The sequence below is a fragment of the Notolepis coatsorum genome, assembly GCF_963971535.1.
Source record: "Notolepis coatsorum genome assembly, chromosome: 13".
Lineage (NCBI taxonomy): Eukaryota > Metazoa > Chordata > Actinopteri > Aulopiformes > Paralepididae > Notolepis > Notolepis coatsorum.
The window spans coordinates 25141597-25167737 of record NC_140177.1 but is presented as its reverse complement, the minus strand read 5'-3'; the positions used below and the strand labels follow the sequence as shown (position 1 = coordinate 25167737).

At 44.6% G+C, this 26141-nt stretch overlaps 1 protein-coding gene across 1 annotated transcript in view; it reads left to right on the top strand.

Moving 5' to 3' along the window:
- LOC311239297 (receptor-type tyrosine-protein phosphatase F-like) overlaps positions 1-26141 on the top strand; it is a 226449-nt gene that overhangs the window by 104126 nt on the left and 96182 nt on the right. The window contains 4 exon segments of the mRNA XM_084327604.1: positions 11214-11402; positions 19803-19913; positions 23195-23324; positions 25183-25204. Coding sequence (XP_084183730.1) covers positions 11214-11402; positions 19803-19913; positions 23195-23324; positions 25183-25204 — 452 coding nt within the window.

Sequence of the window (26141 nt, the reverse complement as noted above, 5' to 3'; positions counted from 1 at the left end):
CACTTTGATTGCCACGCAGTATGCCCATCCTTATGCCCAGTCTGCCAGCGCTGTAACCCTATGGAGATGTTTACCTTCTTTGCAGGGCTATAACTTTTTAAATATTATAGCTATATCGACTATCGATATTACTATGGCCCATCGGGTATCTATCGTTCCGGATGTGGGAACGTTATATTTTTTCAGTCGCGGAGGGAGGCTGGATGAATTATGAATGCCATGGCGAAAAAATGAAATATTGATCCCAAAAAAGAGTTAACTCGTTTCTGGCGCACAACGCATGGCGGGCAATAACGAGTATACTCGTTTTTGGCGTCCAATGTGTTAACAACAAAATTCAATAACAATAAAATAGGTCAGACAGAGCGCTGCGGTTGCCGTTTCTTCTGTTAGATTCCAAACTGTAGCTCTTTCATAAGATGTTTACAGTGCAGCAGCAGTTATGTTAAAGGTCGTTCATTCGTTACACACAGAGGAAATACAGGCGTGGACATTTGGTATCGAGGTTGTTGAAAGTCGTGGAAAGGTTTTGGAATTTAATGGAATAATAAACTTTCGTCATACTCTATATCATAAGTATTCTATCGTCAGTTAGACAAATGGGATTGTTAGCCAATACGCCATTGACTGGATTCCAATTAAAGATAAGATAAGATATTCCTTTATTGATCTCCTTGACGGAATTTGGCCGTCATAGCAGCATGGGGGAGGGGGGAGGGGGGGTACAGGTATGGGCAGGGTAATAGTAGATAGACATATAGGCAATAGAATTAGATCTGAATATAAAAATGTGAGTGTAAACAAAGGTGCAGATGAGGGTCTGTATGCCATATCGGTTATATTATACGTTACTCTCAATAAACATACAGTAGGCAATACAAAATGTGAATCTATATATACTATGAGTAAAGGTAAACAGTATACACAAGGTGCAGTATACTACTGTAACAGTTCCGTGACAGTTACAGTAAATTTAACTCCTGAAAACAGAAAAGTAAAAACAGAGGTCTTCCCCGGCCCGGGTGTTCCAGAAAGCTCCACTCTGAATCTCACAATCCTCTAGTTCCATCTCCGTCATGGTGTCAGGCTATTCTCAGTCCTCGCTCCACAATGGTGGAACAAACTTCCCACCACAGTCATGACAGCCGAAACCTGCCCAATTTTCCGCCGTCGACTGAAAACACACCTCTTTAATCAATATCTGAAATGAAGAAAGAAAGGAAAAAAAAGAAGAATAACTACTAACCTTCATACTGTCCTTTACCATCTTGCACTTTGCTACTAAGTAATCTACCGTGCCTATATTACTATACCTACTATGCTAATATGTCTATACTACTATGCACTCAAGACTGTAGCACTCAAGGTCGACACTGTTTGACGAACAAGACCACTTACCCTTAGCTGCCAGAGTTGTACCCTATCCTGCCGACCTGTTCAGAACTTGTAAGTGGCTCTGGATAAAAGCGTTCAGCTAAAAGACTAAATGTAAAATGTAAACGGTGCAGCAGTGGTCTGTTTCCGTGGGCCGTTCTGAGGCTGGCTGTGATCGTCTGCCCGGCGTTCTGCTGCCAAGCAGGAAGCCAGCGGTGCCAGGGAGACACTCACTGCGACCCCCCCCCCCCCCCCCCCCCCCCTGCAGAAGATAAGAGTCTGTGTAGAGAGACTTGTGAACTACATCTGAACACAAGACGATCAGAGCCTGGTAGGAAGTAGAGGGTACAAGCGGGAACGAGGGACACGCCCAAAGCGCCACCTCTGCGTTCATTCACTGACCCGCACAGATGGCAGGTCGGGAGCTAAATGACCAGAGCACGAGACCTGGGCGTTGGTCATCTCTTATTTTAGAGCGATTTTACTGAAATAAACTGATTTAGTTTGACAGATTGAGTGATACAGTATGAGTGATAATTTGGCCACCAGTGATGTCATCGGGGACATTGAATCATTGTGTTAATTACAGCAACCATGACATGATGTATATGAAAGAAATAGCAAAGCTTTGTCTTACAGGGACTGCTACCTTCTCATTGCATTGATCTGTAATTAACACAACACAAGGATTCAGTCATCTGATGACATCACTGGAGGCTATATTCAAACTAATTTACCCTCAATAACGGTCAAAATACATGAATGTGTTGGTGAAGTGCCCCTTTAATTCAACAGCAATGATTAATTAAAAAAAAAGTGTGTGTGTGTGGGGGGGCATGTTAGCCATCTGATTAGCTACAGCTGACTACTCAGAATTTAGTTTTTAGGTGGCAGTTATTGGCAAATATGCAATTATTGCCAAATTGTTGATGAAAAGATGGCTAGAGGGGAATCTAGCCGCTCGATGCCATGGATATAAGGCGACACAGATGGGTACTGGCTGCCTTACAAAGACATGATTTTGCATGGGAAATTATTATCAACTGTCGCCCGTGTCGTCTACACTGTACCTCCCGATACACTGTACAATTAATATCTCGATCGAGCGGCTGGCTGCTTGAACCCCTAAGCTGTAACACCAATGGAATATATCTTGGTTAAATATTAATCATACATCAAACCCGATGGAGACGACTGTGTCAACGGAACGAGGTTCAAAAAGATTTTCAGCTCAATTACGGTGATCCAGCTATAGAAGCTTTAAACCACGGCGAGGCTGAACAAAGTGGCCGAGATCAAATAGAAAACGATGGAAAGGGGTTATATTGTGTGTTATTATCACTGTTGAATCTTTCTCATGATAAACGTATCCAAAAAGATTAACTTTGTTATTGAAGACAGAAGAAGGGCACATGTAAATCGTTTCCCTATTTACACAGTTTTGATAATTATTATCAAATTATGATGTTTTTTTTTTATATAATTTTTTTTATACCGTTTCATAGAGTAAACTTTTATGTGATACATGGTAAGAACAATATTGAGCGCTGTTCGAATACTACTCTCGTGTAGTGCATTAATACATTTTTCATTTAGTTTAATTTCACACCTTTATTTCAACTTGTGAGACACTGAGGCCATGTCCAGACGAAACCGATTTCGGACGTATCAGTCAAAGTATTTGATCGTAATGCACCTTTCATTAGGTCTAACTTCAAGCCTAGGGGGGAGGTGCTTTTGCGGTTGCAGCCCCTGACCTCTGGAACAGCATCCCCATGTCCATTAAATCTGCCCCCTCCATCGAGTCTTTTAAATCAAAACTCAAAACCGACCTATATCGCCTGGCCTTCCCTGACTCACTTTGACTCTTGCGACTCTTGACGTGTTGTTCTGTTTTTCCTTTGTCTATCCGTTGATTTTTTTCTGTTTATTTTATACTTTTCTTTGTTCTTAGCTTAGCTATGTGAAGCACTTTGGTTGACAAGCGTCATGTTTAAACGTGCTATATAAATAAATGTTATTGATTGATTTCATCCACACGGAACTGCGTTTCTGGGAGCCTGAAGACGCTATTTTATGAAACCGGGTCCCAGAGTGGGAAATTCTGAAGACGCTCCCCTTGCGTCGCCGTCTTTACAAGCGATACGCGTCTTTTCCTGAACCGATTACGCGATAGCCCACCTCTCCCTTAACCCGCATGTACAAACTGCCAACATCACAACAACAATGGCATCGTACAGAGTAGTTGCGTTCGTGTTACAGAAGCTATTGAGCTTGATCTGGATTTTACAGCTAAATGTACTGCGCGCTCAAACACAGTAATATCACAACGAGACCACTGCTCAAACACAGCGGCGCCTAAATGTACTACCACCAGGGGAGCTCCCGTAGCTCACCGCGTATCTCGGCGCTATTTCGGCGTCGGGGACAACCGTGCTCGTCACGGATCTGGGGTACACGAGTTCGATTCCCGGACTCGCCGTATTTTCTCAGAGTGTCTTCCCCTGCTCTACATCCTATTCAACCTGTTTCTGTCGGTCATGCCTGACCAGAAAAGCGATAAACGCTAAAAAATGAAGTTTAAAAAAATTTACTACCACCGTCGACAACAGATTGACATCTCCCTTAATCTGCATGCAAACCCAGCCAACAAAAAAAGAAACATGATACATATGTCTTATATGTCCAGATATGTCCTGGCTAGAAGTGTTTACCGGGAGGCTACTGTGATGAAATACACGATACTAGCTAGAGATTAGCGTCACATAGCTGGCCTTTTTATGAAAACCCAAGTAGTAGCCAAGCACATACTGTTCCATAGCATACGCCTTCAGTTGATCATGACAAATCCTCTCTTACCTTGACGATTAAAAAGCCTCCATAATTTAGTATATAGTATTCCCATGGCTGGTGTTGAGCTGTAGCCAGCCAGCTAGCGTTGATGCTATTCAATGCTATCAACATTAGCTAAATAGCTAACCAACTAAATACAATAGACAGTGGTATCCTGAGTTAACGTTAAATACAGACAACTTTTGCTACAATAAGACAGTGGTATCCTGAGGTAACATTAAATACAGACAACGTTTGCTAGTCGAAAGGACTGGACACGGGGACAAGTTAAACATCAATCAATTAATTGAACACAACGGGTAGTTTGAGCTGCGCGCACCATATTATATACGGCTTTGACACGTTCTGTCTCTCCTGCCGATTAAAATCCTCATCATCGATTGCTGTAGGCTGTAACTGCATTTTGTGCATGTGAGCCGCGGTCTCTCTCTCTCCACTCCTTTGGAAAGTAGCGTTACGTTAGCTCAAAAGCACAGAACCGGACGACAAAAGTTATTCTGCTAGCAACAAAACAACAACATAACTTCCGGTCAGGGGGTTTCAAAATAAAAGCGTGACATCTAAAACAGGAAAGACATTTATTTTGTAAATTTGTGGCACGCACTTATTTCTCAAGACGATTTCGTTTTTACGGAAACCTTTTTTTTAAATGAAAACGAAATGAAAATGAAAAAGATCAAAATCGCGACGACGAGCTTACAAAACGAGACACAGTTTATCAGCTATTTCATTATAGGCACAATGAATAAATAACCAATAAAAGAATTTGCTAAGACAGTTACAAGTCGACACACCGTTGTCGGAAAGCATACTTTTAAATGCAGCAAAAGAAGGAAGAACCTTCAGCTTCAGAGTCAGTTGGAGGACATTCCAGGAGTTGGAAGCATCAAAGGATCAAAGCAGTTTTTCCTAGTTCAGAGCGAAGAACGTGTAGAATAGGTTCCAAGATTCCATTCCAACAGTGTTGTGATGTACTGTAAGGGGGAAGCTTACCAATAAGGGCTTTAAAAAGAAATGAATACCAATGATAATTACGCCTTTCAACTAGAGAAGGCCATCCAACCTTTTCATAAAGGACACAGTGGTGGGTATCATGCCTGTCACCAGTAATACATCTGAGGGGAGAATGATGGACCGAGTCCAGAGGTTTAAGAGTTGAAGCTGCAGCATGTCTATAAATCACACCACCATGGTCCAAAATTGATAAGAAAACGGTTTCAACAATCCTCCCATGCAGTGTAATATTGGTACATTGTTTTGTTCCTAAGAAAAGGAACTTTGTTGTTTATTCCAAAACAATCAGAAATGTTTGGCAACATAATTTTAAGTAAAAAAAAGTAGGCCAGCGGTCCAAACGTCAGTTCCCAGACAGTATCGGGAAACAAAGTGACAAATGACTGAATACTGTCATGCTGTTTTTCTGAATCCTGTCTCCGTCTTGGAAAAAATAAAGACTTTTGAACTGGTAGAATTTAGTTAACGGGTTATGAAACTTTTTTTGTATTTACTGTGAGTCTGTAGTGGACCGGTGAGCTTAATATGAGCATGATGCCAGCCAAGCACGATAAGCACGACCTGGGATGATTCAAGAAAATAAAGGACTTTGCACTTTGGCCTGCAATTCTTAAGGTGCTATACAAATAAAGTTGATTAAACTTTAACTAAGCCTAGCCCTAAACCTTTTGAATGTGTTGTTGTTGTTTTTTAATAGAACAAATGCTACAAAGCATCCATTCCTTAATTTGCATGGCCTACATATCAGTGACCCATGTCACCATGACCTAGTCGAGCTGTTTTTACACTTTAAAGGGGAATGCTGTTCAATTCTAGCACTACTTTGGACAAATTTTTCTAGCTCATCTTTGGACAATCTTTTATTGCCTATATTTATTGTGTAATGAAGTACAATTACTCAAGTACTTTACACCCCTGACCCTGATGCACACATACTGTACGAGGAGACGTGTCTGAGAGCACGCCGGCTACCAGACTTTCCTGAGGGGGAATCTAGTTTTCTTCTCACAAGACAATCAAACGAGTACAAGGAGATGGACAACAACCACTTAGCCCCTTCCCTGCTAGCCGTCAGAATGCTGCTCTGAAGATCAAGTGTGTTGACATGGATGTGCAGTCACGCGGGCGTTATGATGAGTTGGATTATTCAAATGGGTTTGCTTTGCTCAGTAAGCCTCAGGCAGCTCAGGTATGCATGAATGCCCCGAGGTAGATTTCACCTCTCCTCCTTTTCTTGTTCTAAGCCTGGCTCCCCCTATCCTGGATAATAAGCCCACATGCAGTGATAATCAATCGGGGGCGGGATAATCAATTTAGAAATTCAAATTAGAGAGCAGATATGTTGTTCCTGAGAGGTCTGTTCTCGTCTTGTAGTGATTTTCCTTTTTCTGCACATATTTTCCATTTCGGAACCGGAATGGTCTTGCCGTGTTCCGCCTCGACCCTGTCCTCGCCAGCTGTGAACCACTTTTCAACTTGCTCTCGAGTTCTCTTTAGGTTTAGCACCTGTTCTGTTAGAATCCTTCATGGAACACTTCAACTTGTCAATTGCTTTTATCCGTGTCTCTGCCGGCCATTCCGAAAATCTGCCCTTGTCCTTCCTGCTGACTTGTCGTACACAATGTAAGATTCTGATCAAACTGGCCAGTATCACGTCTTCGTCTGTTTGGCTCTCCATCCAATTCCTCTGCGTTGTGTACTTTTAATGGTCCTGACGTCTCCGATACTGGTAGATAAGATCCTTATCTTCCCCCGTTAGTGCAATCCATAAACCATAATACTTCTCCACTTCCGTAAGAATTCGACACTTCGACACTGTGAGATACCTTATGAGGAGAAGCGTTGTTTTATTGCTATAAACAGAACCTCATAATCAGATGTTATCAGATGTTATCAAATTGTATCGTCCTTGAAGAGTCTATTCTAATGATCTCTCGGTGTGTTCAGAATTGTCCTTTTGTTATTCAGTCCAATAGTGGTCAGGCCTAGTCGTTAGCCTGAACCCTCCTCGTGTTAGCCGAAGCTAATGATGTCGTGGCATTCTTCCTCCTTCCCCCCCCCCCCCCCTCTCTCGTGATAAGAGGAGAGAGAGAGTCCTCTGTGTGATCTCAGTCCTACTCGCTCTCGGTCAGATTATCGTCTGAGTCAGATTCTAGTCTGCTCAACACCCGGAAACACCGTTCGACTTATAGATGTTCGTCGTCGCAACGACGGCCCCGCCTTCTGGTTGTCATGCGACGTGTTGTCATGACAACTGCATAACCTTTAACACTAATAAACTCACGTTTCATTAAGATGAACCTCTCTCCCTCCTGTCCTGGGAGACAGTACACTCTAATCTCAGATGTTCTTCTAAGGAATTCATAACAAAACCCTCGCTGACGCGGCCTGTGCCTGTGAAACCACTGGTTCCACCACCGTTCTATCACCGTCTCCTGCTTCCATGCACATTTCGATCTACCATTTTAGCTGTGGTCATCTCTCCCCAATCTATACATCACATACATTGAAAAAGCACCGTTTTCTCTCAATCCCCCCTTGATTCTTATCACCCCTCAGAATCATAAGACTACTTGGTTTTTCAATTAATTATACACAAAAATAGACTCATAACAATTAGGGCCCCGCCGTCTGCTGTTTTCCTTTTGTTTTCCATTACCCGCATCACACCCAAACCAGAAAGGATAAACAACGGTCATGGAGGAGAGAGAGAGAGAGACAGAGAAAAACACAGATTGCAACTTTTCAAACGACACACCTAAACCCTTCGGCCCCCCTATCAGGTACCCCACGTCCAAATCAGAGCGCTCCCTTCCCTCTCTTACAGTACACCTCCCATCTCGGGCCGGTCCCGTCTTCTAGGCAAGGGCCCCTTTCAGTGACGGCTCCTTTCCTGAGCTGGTCCCCCTCCCAGGGCGCGGTCCCCTAGGCAAAAATGTCTCCCCTGGTCTGCTACTGCTCAGTGTCTCTGGCTGTCCTCTCCACATCTGCTCCTCCACCGCCGCCGTCTCCTCTCTCTCGTCGTGGATGATCTGTGTACCAGGCGGTGCCTGGCCCCTGCGGCTTCCTCCTCCTCCAGTCTGTCCTCCTGGTCATCTCCATCGCTGTCGGTGTCTCCCCCCTTTGAAAGCAGAAACACAACACCGGCAGTGTCTGTACATTCGACTTCCCTTGTTTTGCTATTAGTCTACCATGGCTTTGGGCCTGCAGCTCGTTCTCTATATATTTTTTTCCTCTGCAAGCCCCTATTTGTTCTCTATTAGTCCCCCACCTTCTCAACACCCATATCTAATCCTACAGGGCTGTTCCCTGTTTTGTTGTCTTCCGGCGTGACACCAGCAGCTAAACGATACCCACTCGGCGCTCTACGTTTGTCCCACGGGTGACCCCCAGCGCGCGCCAGTTCTTTCTGGTGACGTGTCCCCTCAAGACTCTGCCTATTTATTAGGTGTGAGAAGGCCCCACTGGAATTCAAACTTTATTCCATAATTAACCCATTCAAATAACTGCACCTCCTCTGTCTGTGCAATTCTTATTTAATCCATTGTATGCTTAAACTCTATATCTAATATTATTATTATAATAATAATCCACTCTCTGTGCTAAATATTACCCTATGGGTAATGAAAACTCCCCAGCACTACCCCCCCCTCCACCACTAGGTGGCGACCTACTCCTCCTCTATGGTGGTTTAGTTGACGTGTCATTTCCTGATTCTAAACCCCTCGTGGCTCTGCGGCCATTTTGACTCGGTGCAAATGGCTACTCTCTCAACAAACGGCCGCTGCCCTTCCTTCCAAGGCCTGAAAACACCGCTGTTTTTCCTCTCTTTCCTATCCATTATCAGGGGACGCTTTCTCAGACTAATACTCTTGCCTGATCGGACATAATACACACTGGTACAATCTCCTTTCGACTTTCCTTCTGTTATGAAAACAGTCCCGCCATAACAATTTTTCGATCTGATTCAAGCGCCCCCCCCCCCTTTCCTCATCTCGCATTTACCCTCCTTAAACCAAAACTGTGCAGCCTGCCTCATTTGCTTTTCATTCTCTGTAGATAACACCCTCGATTTTCACCATGGCTCTCTGCTCATATTATTACAGCTGGCATTCTCTCTCTGTGTCAAACTAGAAATGTTTACGTTTACGGATTCACTATCTGTTCGTTTTTATTTGGCTATAAAATCAAAACAACCGTGTGCACAGTGAACTCACATTTTTGATCGGAGCGCTGTTTCCCCTACAGCGCTGGTTCGCCTCCTGACCGCTCGACTCGCCGCTCTCTCCCAGGGCTGACCGGCCTTGCTTCGATCATGATTCTCCCACACATTGATGACTGTTGTCCACTGTCGCCCCATTAGGCTGTCATCAACAACCAACTGTTCCCGTTGTTTTAATCTCTTGCAAATCCGGGTCACGGCACCAACTGTAAGATTCTGATCAAACTGGCCAGTATCACGTCTTCGTCTGTTTGGCTCTCCATCCAATTCCTCTGCGTTGTGTACTTTTAATGGTCCTGACGTCTCCGATACTGGTAGATAAGATCCTTATCTTCCCCCGTTAGTGCAATCCATAAACCATAATACTTCTCCACTTCCGTAAGAATTCGACACTTCGACACTGTGAGATACCTTATGAGGAGAAGCGTTGTTTTATTGCTATAAACAGAACCTCATAATCAGATGTTATCAGATGTTATCAAATTGTATCGTCCTTGAAGAGTCTATTCTAATGATCTCTCGGTGTGTTCAGAATTGTCCTTTTGTTATTCAGTCCAATAGTGGTCAGGCCTAGTCGTTAGCCTGAACCCTCCTCGTGTTAGCCGAAGCTAATGATGTCGTGGCATTCTTCCTCCTTCCCCCCCCCCCCCCTCTCTCGTGATAAGAGGAGAGAGAGAGTCCTCTGTGTGATCTCAGTCCTACTCGCTCTCGGTCAGATTATCGTCTGAGTCAGATTCTAGTCTGCTCAACACCCGGAAACACCGTTCGACTTATAGATGTTCGTCGTCGCAACGACGGCCCCGCCTTCTGGTTGTCATGCGACGTGTTGTCATGACAACTGCATAACCTTTAACACTAATAAACTCACGTTTCATTAAGATGAACCTCTCTCCCTCCTGTCCTGGGAGACAGTACACTCTAATCTCAGATGTTCTTCTAAGGAATTCATAACAAAACCCTCGCTGACGCGGCCTGTGCCTGTGAAACCACTGGTTCCACCACCGTTCTATCACCGTCTCCTGCTTCCATGCACATTTCGATCTACCATTTTAGCTGTGGTCATCTCTCCCCAATCTATACATCACATACATTGAAAAAGCACCGTTTTCTCTCAACAACTTGTAAATCGCTTTGGATTAAAGCGTCAGCTAAATGACTGAATGTCAATGAATCTGTTGAGAAACACAATTATAGCCCACACACTGTGGTAGGGCTGACATTCAAATATTTATTTGGAATTCGAAGCTTCTGGGCCGAGATTCGATTTTAATTCGAAGCTTCGAGATAAAACATTTAACAAAAAATATCTTGTGGGACTTGTACAGCACTTTGTTCAACTTTGTCAGTGCTGTAAAGTTTAAACCTTTTTAAATCTTAGACAAACAAAACACTTTGCTTTCATGAAATATTGTAAGCCGTCATTTGAGGCTTTATAGAAGCAGCACAATGAACACAAATCTGTCAGTGCCGAGTCCGACCTCATTTTAAATAACAAACAGCATTGCTTGTTGTAGTTAACAAAGAGAGGCAGTTGATTTTGCAAAAAAAATATATATATATATATATATATATATATATTTTTTTAATAATCGAATTTTATTTTCATATTCGAATCCCATGCCCATCGAACGAAGCTTCGAAGTATTTAAGACAGCCCTACACTGTGGGATGTTCCATTATGGCAAAGAGCATCATAATCACACATTATTTTGGTCAATATTATAAAAATCTATCTCTTGTCTCTTTCCAGAGAACCAGATCCCCCATGGCTTCCCCACCATAGACATGGGTCCCCAGCTGAAGGTAGTGGAGCGGACCAGGACTGCCACCATGCTGTGTGCGGCCAGCGGGAACCCGGACCCGGAGATCTCCTGGTTCAAGGACATGCTCCCTGTGGACATCAACAGCAGCAACGGCCGCATCAAGCAGCTCCGCTCAGGTACAGTACGCCCCTTATCTAACTAACCCTTTGACTAGGATCAACTTGCCCTTTGACTAGGATCAACTTACCCTTTGACTAGGATCAACTTGCCCTTTGACTAGGATCAACTTGCCCTTTGACTAGGATCAACTTACCCTTTGACTAGGATCAACTTACCCTTTGACTAGGATCAACTTACCCTTTGACTAGGATCAACTTACCCTTTGACTAGGATCAACTTACCCCAACCTAAATTGAGCCAGATGATAATTTCTTTAAAGATTAGGATTAAACTGGACTTTGAAGAAGTCTTTATTCATTGCACACATGGCAACGTAGTCATGCAGCGACACACACATGCGATGGGCGACACACGTAGGAAACGCATGTTCTAGGGGAAACCCTTGCGAGCACGGGGAGAACATGCAAACTCCACACAGAAAGGCCCGGGAGATACCCCACCTGGGTACCTGGTAGCCCGGCAACCTGGTCCCCAAGGAATCGAACCCGGGACCTTCTTGCTGTGAGGCGTGTTAACCGCAACTCGAGTTGTTGTTGTTACAGTACACAAAGGCCTTTTCTCTTTCAATGTAGACATCGAGCTTCATGAAAGTAAACTATACAAAACGTATTGTGTGCCTCGTCGTGATCTCGACCGTTGGCCTCCACATGATTAGTTTCTACACTGGGAGCTGCGTGACCTTACAGAAGAGACACGGGCGGCTGGGATAAATTGCCTGCGCGTTTGATTTCTTCCCGACCGCCGGTATAGTGCCGTGCGAGGACGTATCCGAGCCCCCCCCCCCCCCCCCCCCGCGGTGCAGAGAGAATAATTTCCCTGCCCTTTGCATCAAATGAGCCTTAAGCTTCCTAAACATGCAGCTGGGCCCGAGCTAATTCCGCTCCACGCTGCATTAGCCAGGACCCAGCCCGGCAGGGAGAGATCGATGGGGCTTCCTCTGTTCACTACGGCCGTCCACTTGACAAATAAACAGCTCCGGCCTGACCCCGGATCAGATGGAAAAAGGCGCAAGTTAGAAAGATTAGTGGCTTTTGACCGGGTTCAATCTTGTCACTCTCCTGCTAAATCCACCTCATTTAGTGCGTGTCAGGCCGGGCTCCAGGCCCCCCCCCCCCCGCCACAGAAGCCCGTCAGTACTGCTTCCCCCACCAGCACGCTGAATGTGAGTCACAGGAACAAATTATGTTCCCCGTTGTGGACTTAGGCACATTCGAATGTGATCCCTTAGATTAGAATATCATCGTAGGTACAGCGCCCCCCACCGAGTAGGAAAAACAGCCTAAATTAGATAACCCATCTGTAAATGAATACGATCGTAATCCCACTAGTATGACGTTCATTCAAATTCAACGTTTTTTTTGTCTCTCGGCAGAGAACTTTAAATTAGCGTTTTCCAGGCATATGGCAGGAGAATCCCTGAAAGTGCTGATGTGCAACGCGCTCGGATTAGCTATTCCTCTGTATCTTTAGCCTCTCCCTGACATCTGTTGCCTTATCAGGATTTACATACCGTGCACACAACCCCCGAATCAGCCCGGGATCTGGTCGTATGGCCAAGAAACACACCGTTTATCTTCCCGCTGCCCTGTACCAGCTTCAGATACTACCTAACACTTGCTAGGTTTGTAGTATGTGCACGCACATACAGTACACACACACACACGCCTGTTAAGTCTTTTCTCTCTAAATCCTCTGTGCTCAACCTCCCTTTCACACCATCCAGGAAACGTAGTCGGCACAATAGATACTAACATCTTTTTAAAAATTGATAATCTTTTAGCGTTGAATGCATTCTGCTGTGCGTCACATACTCTCTGTATGTGCTCGATATATTTATTTCATTAATTTCTCTTCCTCCATTTCTATTATTCTTTACTATTTTCTATTATTATTCTCTACTAACTACTCTCTCTCCCCCCGACCTTGTTTGCATTTAAACTCCCCCCCCCACCTACAGGTGGTACTCCAATTAGAGGTAAGGACGATGAATAACGTGTTGTCAGAACGTCTCGTCCCCTCTCATCCGCTCTCATGTCGGTGTCCGCCCCCGCCACCATCACTCCATATCAACAGCCCCATCTACTGTCGGCTTCGGCCCGCCATCTCTCCCCCTCGTCTCTCCCCCTCCCCCACACTCCCCCCCCCCCCCCCCCCCAGCCCCCGTGTTCTGTTTGCTGTGTCATCTCCTTCACAAACAAAATTATCACCAACCCTGACATCAGGAGAATGTACCGCGAATAGACACTCTCCAGTCCAAGGTGTTATGATGTAAATGAGCTTCACCGAGGCTGATTGGCTCTAGGTTTGAATTTAACCTCTGGATTATTTCATTCCTGCTCCCCCCCCCCCCCACACACACACACACACACACACACACACACACCACCACCACACCTACCCCTCCACACACACACCACCACCACCACACCTACCCCTCCACACACACACACACCACCACCACCACCACACCAACCCCTCCACACACACACACACCACCACCACCATCCCCCCCAACCCCACATGCAAGGAGCCAATCATCCTCAGCTCAGCCTTTACTTTACACTGGCTGTCAATGGAAGGAGAGGGAAAAAAAGGTAGGGGTTGCATTTTAAACTAAAGGCCAGCGTTGCCACAAGAGGATCTTCCTCCAGCACGGCTTGGATTTGCATACAGTCAGTGTAGCACGGTTTGCTGGCACTGGAACCAGAAGTCTGGCCGAGATCGTTAAGATGGAAACGTCGACCCCTTTTTAATGGAAATCATCCCCTTTTCCCCCGAGTGGACGTATGATTCCAGTTTAGCCGCAGTGAGGCTGCTGTCTGGGGAACGCTGCATATAGACGAGCTCCTGGGTAGCTAGCCTGACCGTGTCTGTCGACCTGTTGACGTGTGGCTCTCAGCACTCAGTAAGTGTTATGCCTAATTCATACTCTGACGTCAAAGTGGTTGTGAAGGTTGCAGCTAGGACTAAATGGACCGCACCGGGCCCGCCGAGCTCCCGACGATGCCTAAATGCAACTGGCCAAAAACCTGAAACTGTGCGTCAAAGCGACGCGAGCCGACGTGGACAGCGCAGAGCTGTGATTGGCCGTTGCCCTGGGCCATGTACGTCTTCCTCTGATTCTGCCGTATTTACCGTTTATCATTTCAGGAGCTTGGTCGGAGTGTTCCGTTATCTATCTCCCACGCGCAAAATATCGGTGACAGCCGACGTTGACGCATATCTCGGCCTTAAGGGCCCAGGCCTCTTGACTGGTGTATAGAGGTCATATAATTATGCTAACAGCTAACTAACTTGAGCTGAAAACCTACGTGTTTGACATGGACACGATTCTACCTAAACCTAATGAGTGCAAATCTAAACGGCTCTAACCGAGGTACACAGACTAGCTTCTCCATCGTCTCCGTCCGTGAACAAGCAGCTCTCGCGTAGTTTTACGTAGTTCAGATGAACCGGTGGCCGCCGTTCTTTCATGGGCGGTATCGAAGAAGAAGACGATCCCAAAGCCCAAGAGAAAACAGAAAGGTGACGTGGATCCGAGACGCAAGCCTCCGAGACGCAGGCCTCCAGGCACTCTCTGGCCGAGAGCACTAGCTGCCCGTACTCAGCGGTCCGGTTCCTCCCCAACCAGTCACGCGGTCCTCTCCCTATCACTTCCTATGAAACACCACCAAAAACCGCCAAACAGGGACTACCAGAACACACTCCGTCGTGGCAGTAAGCACTATATCCCGTAGCGTATCCCAGCGGAAAAGGACCGTGTAGGAGACGGCGTGCGTCAGTATTTTGGTGAGGTTTGAGATGTGCGCGTGTCTCCCGGTTTGTTAAACCCACTCTGACACCATCCGCGGCTGCAACCTCCCACCGCTACATGCCCTGCTAGTTCTCCTGTCGCACGCGGGAGTGTTTTCTCCCCCGGGAGCGGCGCGGATTGACAGATTGGTGACATCGGCATTAGTATGCAGTGGCATGCCGGTGCTGAATCAGAGGGAGCCAGGCGCGCAAAGTCAATGCCTCTGAAGGATCTATTGTCTCAAGAAGTGGTATTATCTGATGTCATGCCCCCCCATCCCCCCCCCCCACTTCCCCCAACTGCCACGTAGGTCTTGTCTTGGTCCGCGGCCCGCTTCTTTGGTTGGTGGTGAACCTGTTTGTTTGCATTCATCTCTCATAACGCATGATATACAAAATGTATACTGACATCATCGTACATTGTATACTGAATATGTTTTTTTTTTTTTTTTTTTATCAATTTCAAACTACATGGTGCCTGGTTGCCTTTTACACCAGCGCCATGCTGCTTTGGAGAGGGTGATAACTGTTATCACTCGCTTGTGACATAAAACGCATTGTTGTCCTGTGAGAGAAATTGTTTTCTTTGAAACATGCTTTTGTTGTTGTTATGAGATCCAGGTAAGTCTGCTATTGTGTCTCTCTGATAGTATTGGGTTACCAATACTCTTTTAACCTTTTTATTTATTTGTATTATTATTTCTTTTTTATGACTTATATTGTGTGAGCTGGCGATTGTAAATTGAATTACAGCCCTCATCTGTCGATCATTTCCAATTCCAATGGACATGATTGCATGAGGGCTGTCGTGACTTGGGACTTGGACTTGGGTCAGCGGTACACAGGTCACCGTGACCAAGAAGGCTTTAAAGGGGAACTATCTTATAAATGGCCTTTTTGAGTGTTTAGCATTGTTTCCTAGCTATGTGAACTTATATTAATATGATCTATGTCTCTAATTCTCATATTGGCGCATTCTTCCAATTCTCCTCTCACAATATTCACCCTCACTGAACTGAGTCATTTGAAAATGTGCTGATTTGTGATGTCAGAGAGACTCAGCTGCATGATAATGTGGCTGTGTGGCATCAGGCTCATGATGAGCTGCACACAGTGGTTGGAGCCCAGCCTCAAAACGGCTTAAGATCTTGAGGTAGAAAAATGCTGTTTTTGAGGACTTGATTAGAAATACAAAACAATGAATAATAAAAAAATAATAATTACAGAGGTGTTCCATAGACTCACAGGAATTGTGTAAAAGTGCCCAAATAGTGAAAAAAATAGTAAAATAGTTCCCCTTTAATGCTTTCATGCTTTGTTACAAAGCAACACGTCAGTCTTCCGCGTTAGACGATGTGACTGTGAATAATACTTTGCGGTACAGCGTCGTGGTGGGGGAAAATATCGATACAGTATAGTATCGCGATACTTTGCGTGGCGATACTGTATCGATACAAGGACGCCATGTATCGATATTTTATTATGCATATTATTATTATATATTTGTTTTTGTATAAGGAAGTTGCATTGTTCATTTCAATACCTGTAATAGTACAGTAGTCCACACACACACACGCACGCACACACACACACACACACACACACACACACACACACACACACACACACACACACGTGTGCATTCAGTTAAGTTGGAATATGACTAATACAAACAGTTCAGTTTGTCAGGTACATGCAACACAGATTACAGTGTTGACATCTGTCTGCTTGAGAAAATCCAATGTTCTGCAATACAAATGATTGAAGTGAGATGAACAGACTGAAAACTTTATTTGATTAGATAAAACATGTTGACAAAGTTTTACTTTGCAGTTGAAAAAAGGTAATAAAGCGCAATATATCGCAATATATACTCTGTTGATTCCCACCCCTAGTACAGCGACTCCTCGGCTGTGGAGCCCCTGTGAGGAATGGCCAGGTGGTCGTCCTAGAAGAACAAATCGATCCCACCACTTAATGTGTACTTAACAAAAGGTTGGAGGAGTTATACGCATATTGCAGCAGTTTCTCAGCAAATGTCAGGCCATTCAAGAAGACTGAAAGGAATAATCCTCTTGTCAATAACCCCCGTCTGTCTCGGACCTTATTGGATCAAATACCATGTTATACTGTAAATCAAGGAACGCTGAGTTCAATACTCAACGTTTCATCAGTGTGAAGTCCGGTTTACCTTCGGCTCAGGATCGAGGAGACCCGGTCTTGTTATTGTTGTGCAGATAACTTGATTTGACTGGAACCAGAGAGGAGCCTATACATGCATTGAGCACAATCAGAAAATCCCACCTCAGAAACTCAGAATGTTTACTTTTTGCCATGTTTACTTGGTAGTAAAGAGTAAAATGAGTAAAAATCTGAATAAAAAAAAAAATATAATAATGAATAGGGTCCCATTGTTAGAAGCCTTCATTTGACACACAATACTTAATTAACCCAACAAACTGAGTCAAATATAAAAATTGAGAATTTCATATATACCCATGATAAACAGAAAATAATCATCATCGAGAGCCGAAAGTTGTATTCCCATTGGGTGTTGGAGGGAGGGTGGACGTTATGGAACACGGACATCAGATAGGGGGGGGGGGGGGGGGGGGTATGGAACATGGATATCAGATAGGGGGGGGGGGGGGGGGGTATGGGAACATGGATATCAGATAGGGGGGGTTATGGAACATGGATATCAGATAGGGGGGGGGGGTTATGGAACATGGATATCAGATAGGGGGGTTATGGAACATGGATATCAGATAGGGGGGGGGGTTATGGAACATGGACATCAGATAGGGGGGGGTTATGGAACATGGATATCAGATAGGGGGGGGGGGTTATGGAACATGGACATCAGATAGGGGGGGGGGGTTATGGAACATGGATATCAGATAGGGGGGGTTATGGAACATGGATATCAGATAGGGGGGGGTTATGGAACATGGATATCAGATAGGGGGGCTATGGAACATGGCTATCAGATAGGGGGGTGGCTCTGGAACATGGATATCAGATAGGGGGGGTTATGGAACATGGATATCAGATAGGGGGGGTTATGGAACATGGATATCAGATAGGGGGGGTTATGGAACATGGATATCAGATAGGGGGGGGTTATGGAACATGGATATCAGACAGGGGGGGTTATGGAACATGGATATCAGATAGGGGGGGTTATGGAACATGGATATCAGATAGGGGGGGTTATGGAACATGGATATCAGATAGGGCGGGTTATGGAACATGGATATCAGATAGGGGGGGTTATGGAACATGGATATCAGATAGGGGGGGGGGGTTATGGAACATGGATATCAGATAGGGGGGGGGGGGGTTATGGAACATGGATATCAGATAGGGCGGGTTATGGAACATGGATATCAGATAGGGGGGGTTATGGAACATGGATATCAGATAGGGGCGGTTATGGAACATGGATATCAGATAGGGGGGGTTATGGAACATGGATATCAGATAGGGGGGGGGGTTATGGAACATGGATATCAGATAGGGGGGGTTATGGAACATGGATATCAGATAGGGGGGGTTATGGAACATGGATATCAGATAGGCGGGTTATGGAACATGGATATCAGATAGGGGGGGTTATGGAACATGGATATCAGATGGGGCGAGTTATGGAACATGGATATCAGATAGGGGGGGTTATGGAACATGGATATCAGATAGGGGGGGTTATGGAACATGGATATCAGATAGGGGGTGGGGGGGTTATGGAACATGGATATCAGATAGGGGGGGTTATGGAACATGGATATCAGATAGGGCGGGTTATGGAACATGGATATCAGATAGGGCGGGTTATGGAACATGGATATCAGATAGGGGGGGTTATGGAACATGGATATCAGATAGGGGGGGTTATGGAACATGGATATCAGATGGGGCGAGTTATGGAACATGGATATCAGATAGGGGGGGTTATGGAACATGGATATCAGATAGGGCGGGTTATGGAACATGGATATCAGATAGGGGGGGTTATGGAACATGGATATCAGATAGGGGGGGGGTTATGGAACATGGATATCAGATAGGGCGGGTTATGGAACATGGATATCAGATAGGGGGGCTTATGGAACATGGATATCAGATAGGGCGGGTTATGGAACATGGATATCAGATAGGGGGGGGGTTATGGAACATGGATATTAGATAGGGGGGTTATGGAACATGGATGGTGAGTATGCTAGTGCTGCTGTGCAGGAGCCCTTGATGGTAGAACTGCTTTTTGTGGTGTCAGATATTTTTGCGGGTGGAGGGTATAAATAGAGGATGATGGTTATGACTTCTTATTTGGGTGATTAATCGACCCTAAGTCATGGACTCGACACGAGTGTCTCGCCAGCTCTTTTTTCCCGACACGGCGTAGGCAAATATTTTGATTTGTGAACGGTGTAAACTTGCCAAATCAGCGGAGTGCTTGTGTCGTCGTAGGCAAGTTCTCAACAACGCGGCCTCTTGTATCCCTATATAACACGAGCGCGTGCATCGATACCGTTATGGCTAACTTTAGTTGACTGTAGAGATCTACTGTGTGTCTGCCCGCTAAACGCGTCTCCTCCTCCACACAGGCGCCCTGCAGATCGAGAACAGCGAGGAGTCGGACCAGGGAAAGTACGAATGTATTGCCATGAACAGCGCCGGGACCCAATACTCCTCCCCGGCCAATCTCTACGTACGAGGTAAGATCATAATTCCCCCATTCCCTCCCACAGCAGCGATGTTGTCTAAAATGTTGTTACGTCATCTCTTTTCTGTCCGTCCTGCTCTTTCCTTGCCTGTGGCGTTCCTCCATTAACCAACAAGCTGAACTAAACTCAACTTACTCCACCAGGTGCTACTTGCTGTGGAAAAAGCTGCGTTAGAAACCGTTTCCTCCGCCTGACAATTAAAATCAGGGCTTTTTTTCCCTCTTCTCTTCTTTATTATCTCTGCCAGGCAGTACATCTGGGGGGAGATTATGCGCGTGGTCGTGCATGCATCTGTGTCTATCTGTCTGTGAGTCTGTCCGCAGATAATCTCCCACAACTACAGGGCTGATTTGGATGAAACGTTGCACATAGGCTGACAGCAGGTCAAGGACCTGAATCCTTGAATATTTTTCAATTTGGTCAACGACAAGTATTCTATTTGTCCATTGAAATATTATATTCAATATGCAAGAGGGCGACACTACACAGTTCTCTGGCACCTGCCATAGTGAACCTATTTTCATTGATATACCTATGCATTAAAAACATCTTAGTTACAACACTGTGGAAGCTAGGCAGAGTTGTCATTATAGGTGAAGTATTTACGATCTTCCCTGTCTGGTGGAAGAAGACAGCTGCTCTGGCCAGAAATCACTTCCACTCAGGGCTCTACAGTGTGACTGACAACTTGGCTGTGGCTGCGTTGTTCTGTCGGGTCTGTCCGTCTGCATCTGTTTTTTAATACATTTTTAAGATATATTTTTTGGGCATTTCTGCTTTATTAAATAGGACAGTGAGTGACAGGAAAGGGGGGATGCAGAGAAGGATTCTAAAACGGATTAGAACGTAGGAACGATGAGATTATATGGTGTGCGTCCCATCTCGGTGAGTTGCCAGGACGCCCCTTTTAAATTATTTTTCAATGAGTATCTGTTTGTGGGACAGGGACGATGCTGTGTCCATCTCAACCAGACTTGTGGAGGACGGAAGGTTCAGAGAGTGTGAACTTTTGGAAGCGATGGGACACGTTACCATCCACAAGGCTGTCGTCAACCTCGATTAGGTTATGTTTTAATTTAAAAGATAAACGAATACTAAGTCATCCTCTGTAATATCTTCAATCGCATTTTTATCTGTTGATGGATCAATGTCGCCACACAATGTTGGCCGCCCACTGAACTCTCTTGAAGTTGTCAAACAGAACAGGTTGTCAAATCAAACGGAGAGCAGGATTTCCACTGCTGTGAAGGCTTTCAAATGTAGACAGGCTAAAAAATATAATTTCCCTCATTTCAGTGTTTCAGCCCTTCTTTTAATCCTCTCTCCCCGCTGCGCTCCGTCGCCATGTCTCCCGTTCATGTGTCATAGTGTATTTAAGAGCTATTTGCATTGGTAGCGTCTGCACCAGTCATCTGGGCTCGTTTCAGGTCTGCTGCTCGTTGCCGTTCAATGTGAGGACCAACATGTGGCAAAAGAAGTAATTGATAACTATACTAGAACACGAAAATCTGATCAGAGAAAGCCTTCCTTTGTGTTCTAGTATAGCTAACTTTGTGTTCTAGTATAGTTATCGTTGTGTTCTAGTATAGTTATCTTTGTGTTCTAGTATAGTTATCTTTGTGTTCTAGTATAGCTAACTTTGTGTTCTAGTATAGTTATATTTGTGTTCTAGTACAGTTATCTTTGTGTTCTAGTACAGTTATCTTTGTGTTCTAGTACAGTTATCGTTGTGTTCTAGTACAGTTATCTTTGTGTTCTAGTAGTTATATTTGTGTTCTAGTATAGTTATATTTGTGTTCTAGTATAGTTATCTTTGTGTTCTAGTATAGCTAACTTTGTGTTCTAGTACAGTTATATTTGTGTTCTAGTACAGTTATATTTGTGTTCTAGTACAGTTATCTTTGTGTTCTAGTACAGTTATCTTTGTGTTCTAGTATAGTTATATTTGTGTTCTAGTATAGTTATCTTTGTGTTCTAGTACAGTTATCTTTGTGTTCTAGTACAGTTATCTTTGTGTTCTAGTACAGTTATCGTTGTGTTCTAGTACAGTTATCTTTGTGTTCTAGTATAGTTATATTTGTGTTCTAGTACAGTTATCTTTGTGTTCTAGTATAGTTATCTTTGTGTTCTAGTATAGTTATCGTTGTGTTCTAGTATAGTTATCTTTGTGTTCTAGTATAGTTATCTTTGTGTTCTAGTACAGTTATCTTTGTGTTCTAGTATAGTTATATTTGTGTTCTAGTATAGTTATATTTGTGTTCTAGTACAGCTATCTTTGTGTTCTAGTACAGCTATCTTTGTGTTCTAGTATAGTTATCTTTGTGTTCTAGTACAGTTATCTTTGTGTTTCTAGTACAAGTTATCTTTGTGTTCTAGTATAGCTAACTTTGTGTTCTAGTATAGTTATCGTTGTGTTCTAGTATAGTTATATTTGTGTTCTAGTACAGTTATCTTTGTGTTCTAGTATAGTTATCGTTGTGTTCTAGTACAGTTATCTTTGTGTTCTAGTACAGTTATCTTTGTGTTCTAGTACAGTTATCTTTGTGTTCTAGTACAGTTATCTTTGTGTTCTAGTATAGTTATCTTTGTGTTCTAGTATAGTTATCGTTTGTGTTCTAGTATAGTTATCTTTGTGTTCTAGTACAGTTATCTTTGTGTTCTAGTACAGTTATATTTGTGTTCTAGTATAGTTATCTTTGTGTTCTAGTATAGTTATCTTTGTGTTCTAGTATAGTTATCTTTGTGTTCTAGTATAGTTATCTTTGTGTTCTAGTATAGCTAACTTTGTGTTCTAGTACAGTTATCTTTGTGTTCTAGTACAGTTATCTGTGTGTTCTAGTATAGTTATCTTTGTGTTCTAGTATAGTTATCTTTGTGTTCTAGTACAGTTATCTTTGTGTTCTAGTACAGTTATCTTTGTGTTCTAGTATAGTTATCTTTGTGTTCTAGTACAGTTATCTTTGTGTTCTAGTATAGTTATATTTGTGTTCTAGTACAGTTAACTCTGTGTTCTAGTACAGTTATCTTTGTGTTCTAGTACAGTTATCTTTGTGTTCTAGTACAGCTATCTTTGTGTTCTAGTATAGTTATCTTTGTGTTCTAGTATAGTTATCTTTGTGTTCTAGTATAGTTATCGTTGTGTTCTAGTATAGTTAACTCTGTGTTCTAGTACAGTTATCTTTGTGTTCTAGTACAGTTAACTCTGTGTTCTAGTACAGTTAACTCACTGGAATGCCTGATCGAGACCCTTGCACGTCTCACTGTGACCTCAGCTTGCACCTCCGATAGCAGGCAGCCTGCGTCCTTAACGGCAGAGATCTGCACTCCGCCGAGCGCAGTCGTTTCTACCGTGTCGAGCGGCTCCTGTTTTCATCCCCGCGCCACGGAGAGCTCCTCCGGCATGTAAGCGTCTGGAGTTTTGAGTTTGTTTATTGTTCAGGCTTGAGCAGGACTGACAGGGAGTGAGGGCAGTGCTGTGCCGCCGCACAGAGAGATTTGTGGTGGGAGGGGTGGGGAGGGGAGAGCTGAGGCTGGTTCAGCCCCTCCGGATGCCACTGAGACTGTGTGATCTGCATGGAACAGAATAGTAGCTCTTGTTGTCAGAGCAGGGGAGGAGGAGGAGGAGGAGGGAGGGAGGGAGGGGAGAGGAGGGAGGGGGGGGACTGGCAGGCGGAGGTGGTGGAGACGGTTCTAACGCGCCACACTCAACCATTACATCATATCTTTGCTAAAAGGGAGATGCGATGTATAGCTTACAGGCCTGGCGTGGCGATGCGTCTTCCTCTCCATCCGTCAAGAGTCTGAACAGGGCGCGTCCAGTAGGATTATATACGATGCCTCAGCGAGGGACTTTGAAATACTGTTGGGAGAAAAAGAGAGGGGTCTACACACCAAAGACGGTGGGAGAGACGTTGAAGCCCGTCCTTTTGTTTTAATAGCCTTGCCTATTAATCAAGAGAGTGCCTGTCACAAGTGCAGACGAGACCCTACCTTTATTTTTTTTTCAAAATGTTTTAAGAAAAAGGTAATTATAGCTGTAGCGTGGCATGACGCCAGCGTGCGCCCCTGCCCACCCCCCCACCCCCCAGGCCCATGCGAAGGCTGCAGCGCCACCCCACAAGCTGTCAAACCGAAGTCCCCCCCCACCCCCCCAAACACCTTCCCCCCCAGCCTCCTAGCGCCAGCGGAGAGATAGAAATCAAACCAACCGTAACCTTTTAAAAGTGCACTTGTCTGGAGTCGGGAACAAAGCACACTCCGTCTTTGTTACTCGGTGCCGGAATGAGGAGTCTATAGACCAGGGCCAGTTAGATTGGGTTTAAAACAGCCAGAGCCTTAGAGTTACACCAGAGACGTCTTGTGATGTGTCTCTGTCCCTTGTTGTTGAAATGTGGAGGTGGGGGGGGGGGGGGGGGGGGGGGGGGGGGGGCTGCTGCTCCCGATCCGGCAGACAACACTCGTCCGCACCTCTGTAACAGTGGTTACATTTATTTTTATAAATATATATATATAAGGCTTCCCCTACCCTGGAACTCTCTCTCCCCCGCCCCCCCCCGAAATCCTATTGCCCCCTTTTTCCCTCCTGACTTGTGAAGCGGCCTTGGGTTTATTGAAAGGCGCTATATACATTTGAATTATTATTATTATTATTATTATTATTATTATTATTATATATATATATCATAGACCAGAGAACCACTGCACTACAGTAATGTTCTGAATACTTCAACTTCAATTCTACTTTCTAATCCTGCTCCTCGTCCCTCACGTCTTTGCAGTCGTAACACAGAGTCGAATGCCGATGCTGACGGAGGTGTCCGCTGGTCTAGGATCGCCTAGAGAGCTCCTGATTCGTTTTTTTCTATCTGTTTCTACATACAACTGATGTGTTGTGATGTAGTATTCATCTTCTCATGGTTACGAAAGAGGGGGGGGGGGGGGGGGGGAAGCCATGTTACTATTGGCATTGAATAAAAAATTCAAGGCCTTTCATATTTCAAAGTACTCTTTGAAGAATATATAATTTTTTTTCCTTGTTGTGGTACAACATGTAGTGTACATAATGTATTATGCATGTATAGCCTCGAGATTTGAATAAAAATATGGACACTGGGTGTCAAGGTATCGATAATGGTCTCGTGTAGAAAGATAGCGATGCTGATATTATAGCCCGACGGCCCTGCATCAGACGCCCTCGTTACACAGTGCAGCCTTTGTTCCGCGTCTGCAAAATGTGTTTTTGGTTTTTCCCGTGTCGCAGACACTCCCTGATCCAATTGCAGGTACACAAACACGCAGCCGTCGCTGCCAACCGCCGCCACCGCCACCCTTGTCTTGACATTTTCGAGGCAGTGGAGAATGATGTCCTCGTATGTCTGTGTGGGAGGAGGAGAGGAGGGGAGGGGTTGTGGGGAGCGGCGGGGTGTGTGTGTGTGTGTGTGCGTGTGTGTCTGCTCATGGATTGTTTTCCCCTTCCTGTCTGTGTATCTATTTATTATTTTCCATTTCTCATCCATTAAGTGTGTGTGTGCGGGCATGCTAACGTGTGTCTGTGTGTGTGCGTGCAAGCTAACGTGTGTCTGTGTGTGTGCGTGCGTGCATGCTAACGCGCAAGTGTGTGTATATGTGTGTGTGTGTGTGTGTATGTGCGCTCGCTGCCGTCTCAGTGACCCCCCTCTGACGGGAGGACTACGCCAATGTGAGGAGAATCGCAGGCGTCCTGTGATGGTGTGCGAGCGCTCATTTGTCAAACGCTTATCCAGCAATGGAAGGATGTCAGCCTCTTTCTGTTGGCACTCCTTCATATATCCATGTGACTTGTCAATATGTCAGAGAGGATAGAGTGGTGCAGGCTGGCTGTCCTTTCAACAGGATCTGTGTAGGTGTGTGTGTGTGTATATATATATGTGTGTGTATGTTAGGGCTGCTCAATTATGGCAAAGATCATCATAATCAAAATCATTATTTTGATTAATATTGAAATCAGGATAATTAAACATGATTGATTGATTGATTGATTTGAGAACATCATATGACGGCGATTTTGTGAATTAGTTTTATCTTCTTTATGTCATCTTTATGTGAAGGAAGGGAACGCTGCGTTTACAACATGTGACAAAATGAAAGCAACACGGCATGCAGCGCAATAATAGTTTTTATCTCGATTATCTTGTTTTCTCGATTATAATTGAAATTAAAACTTGATTAATTGCCCAGCCT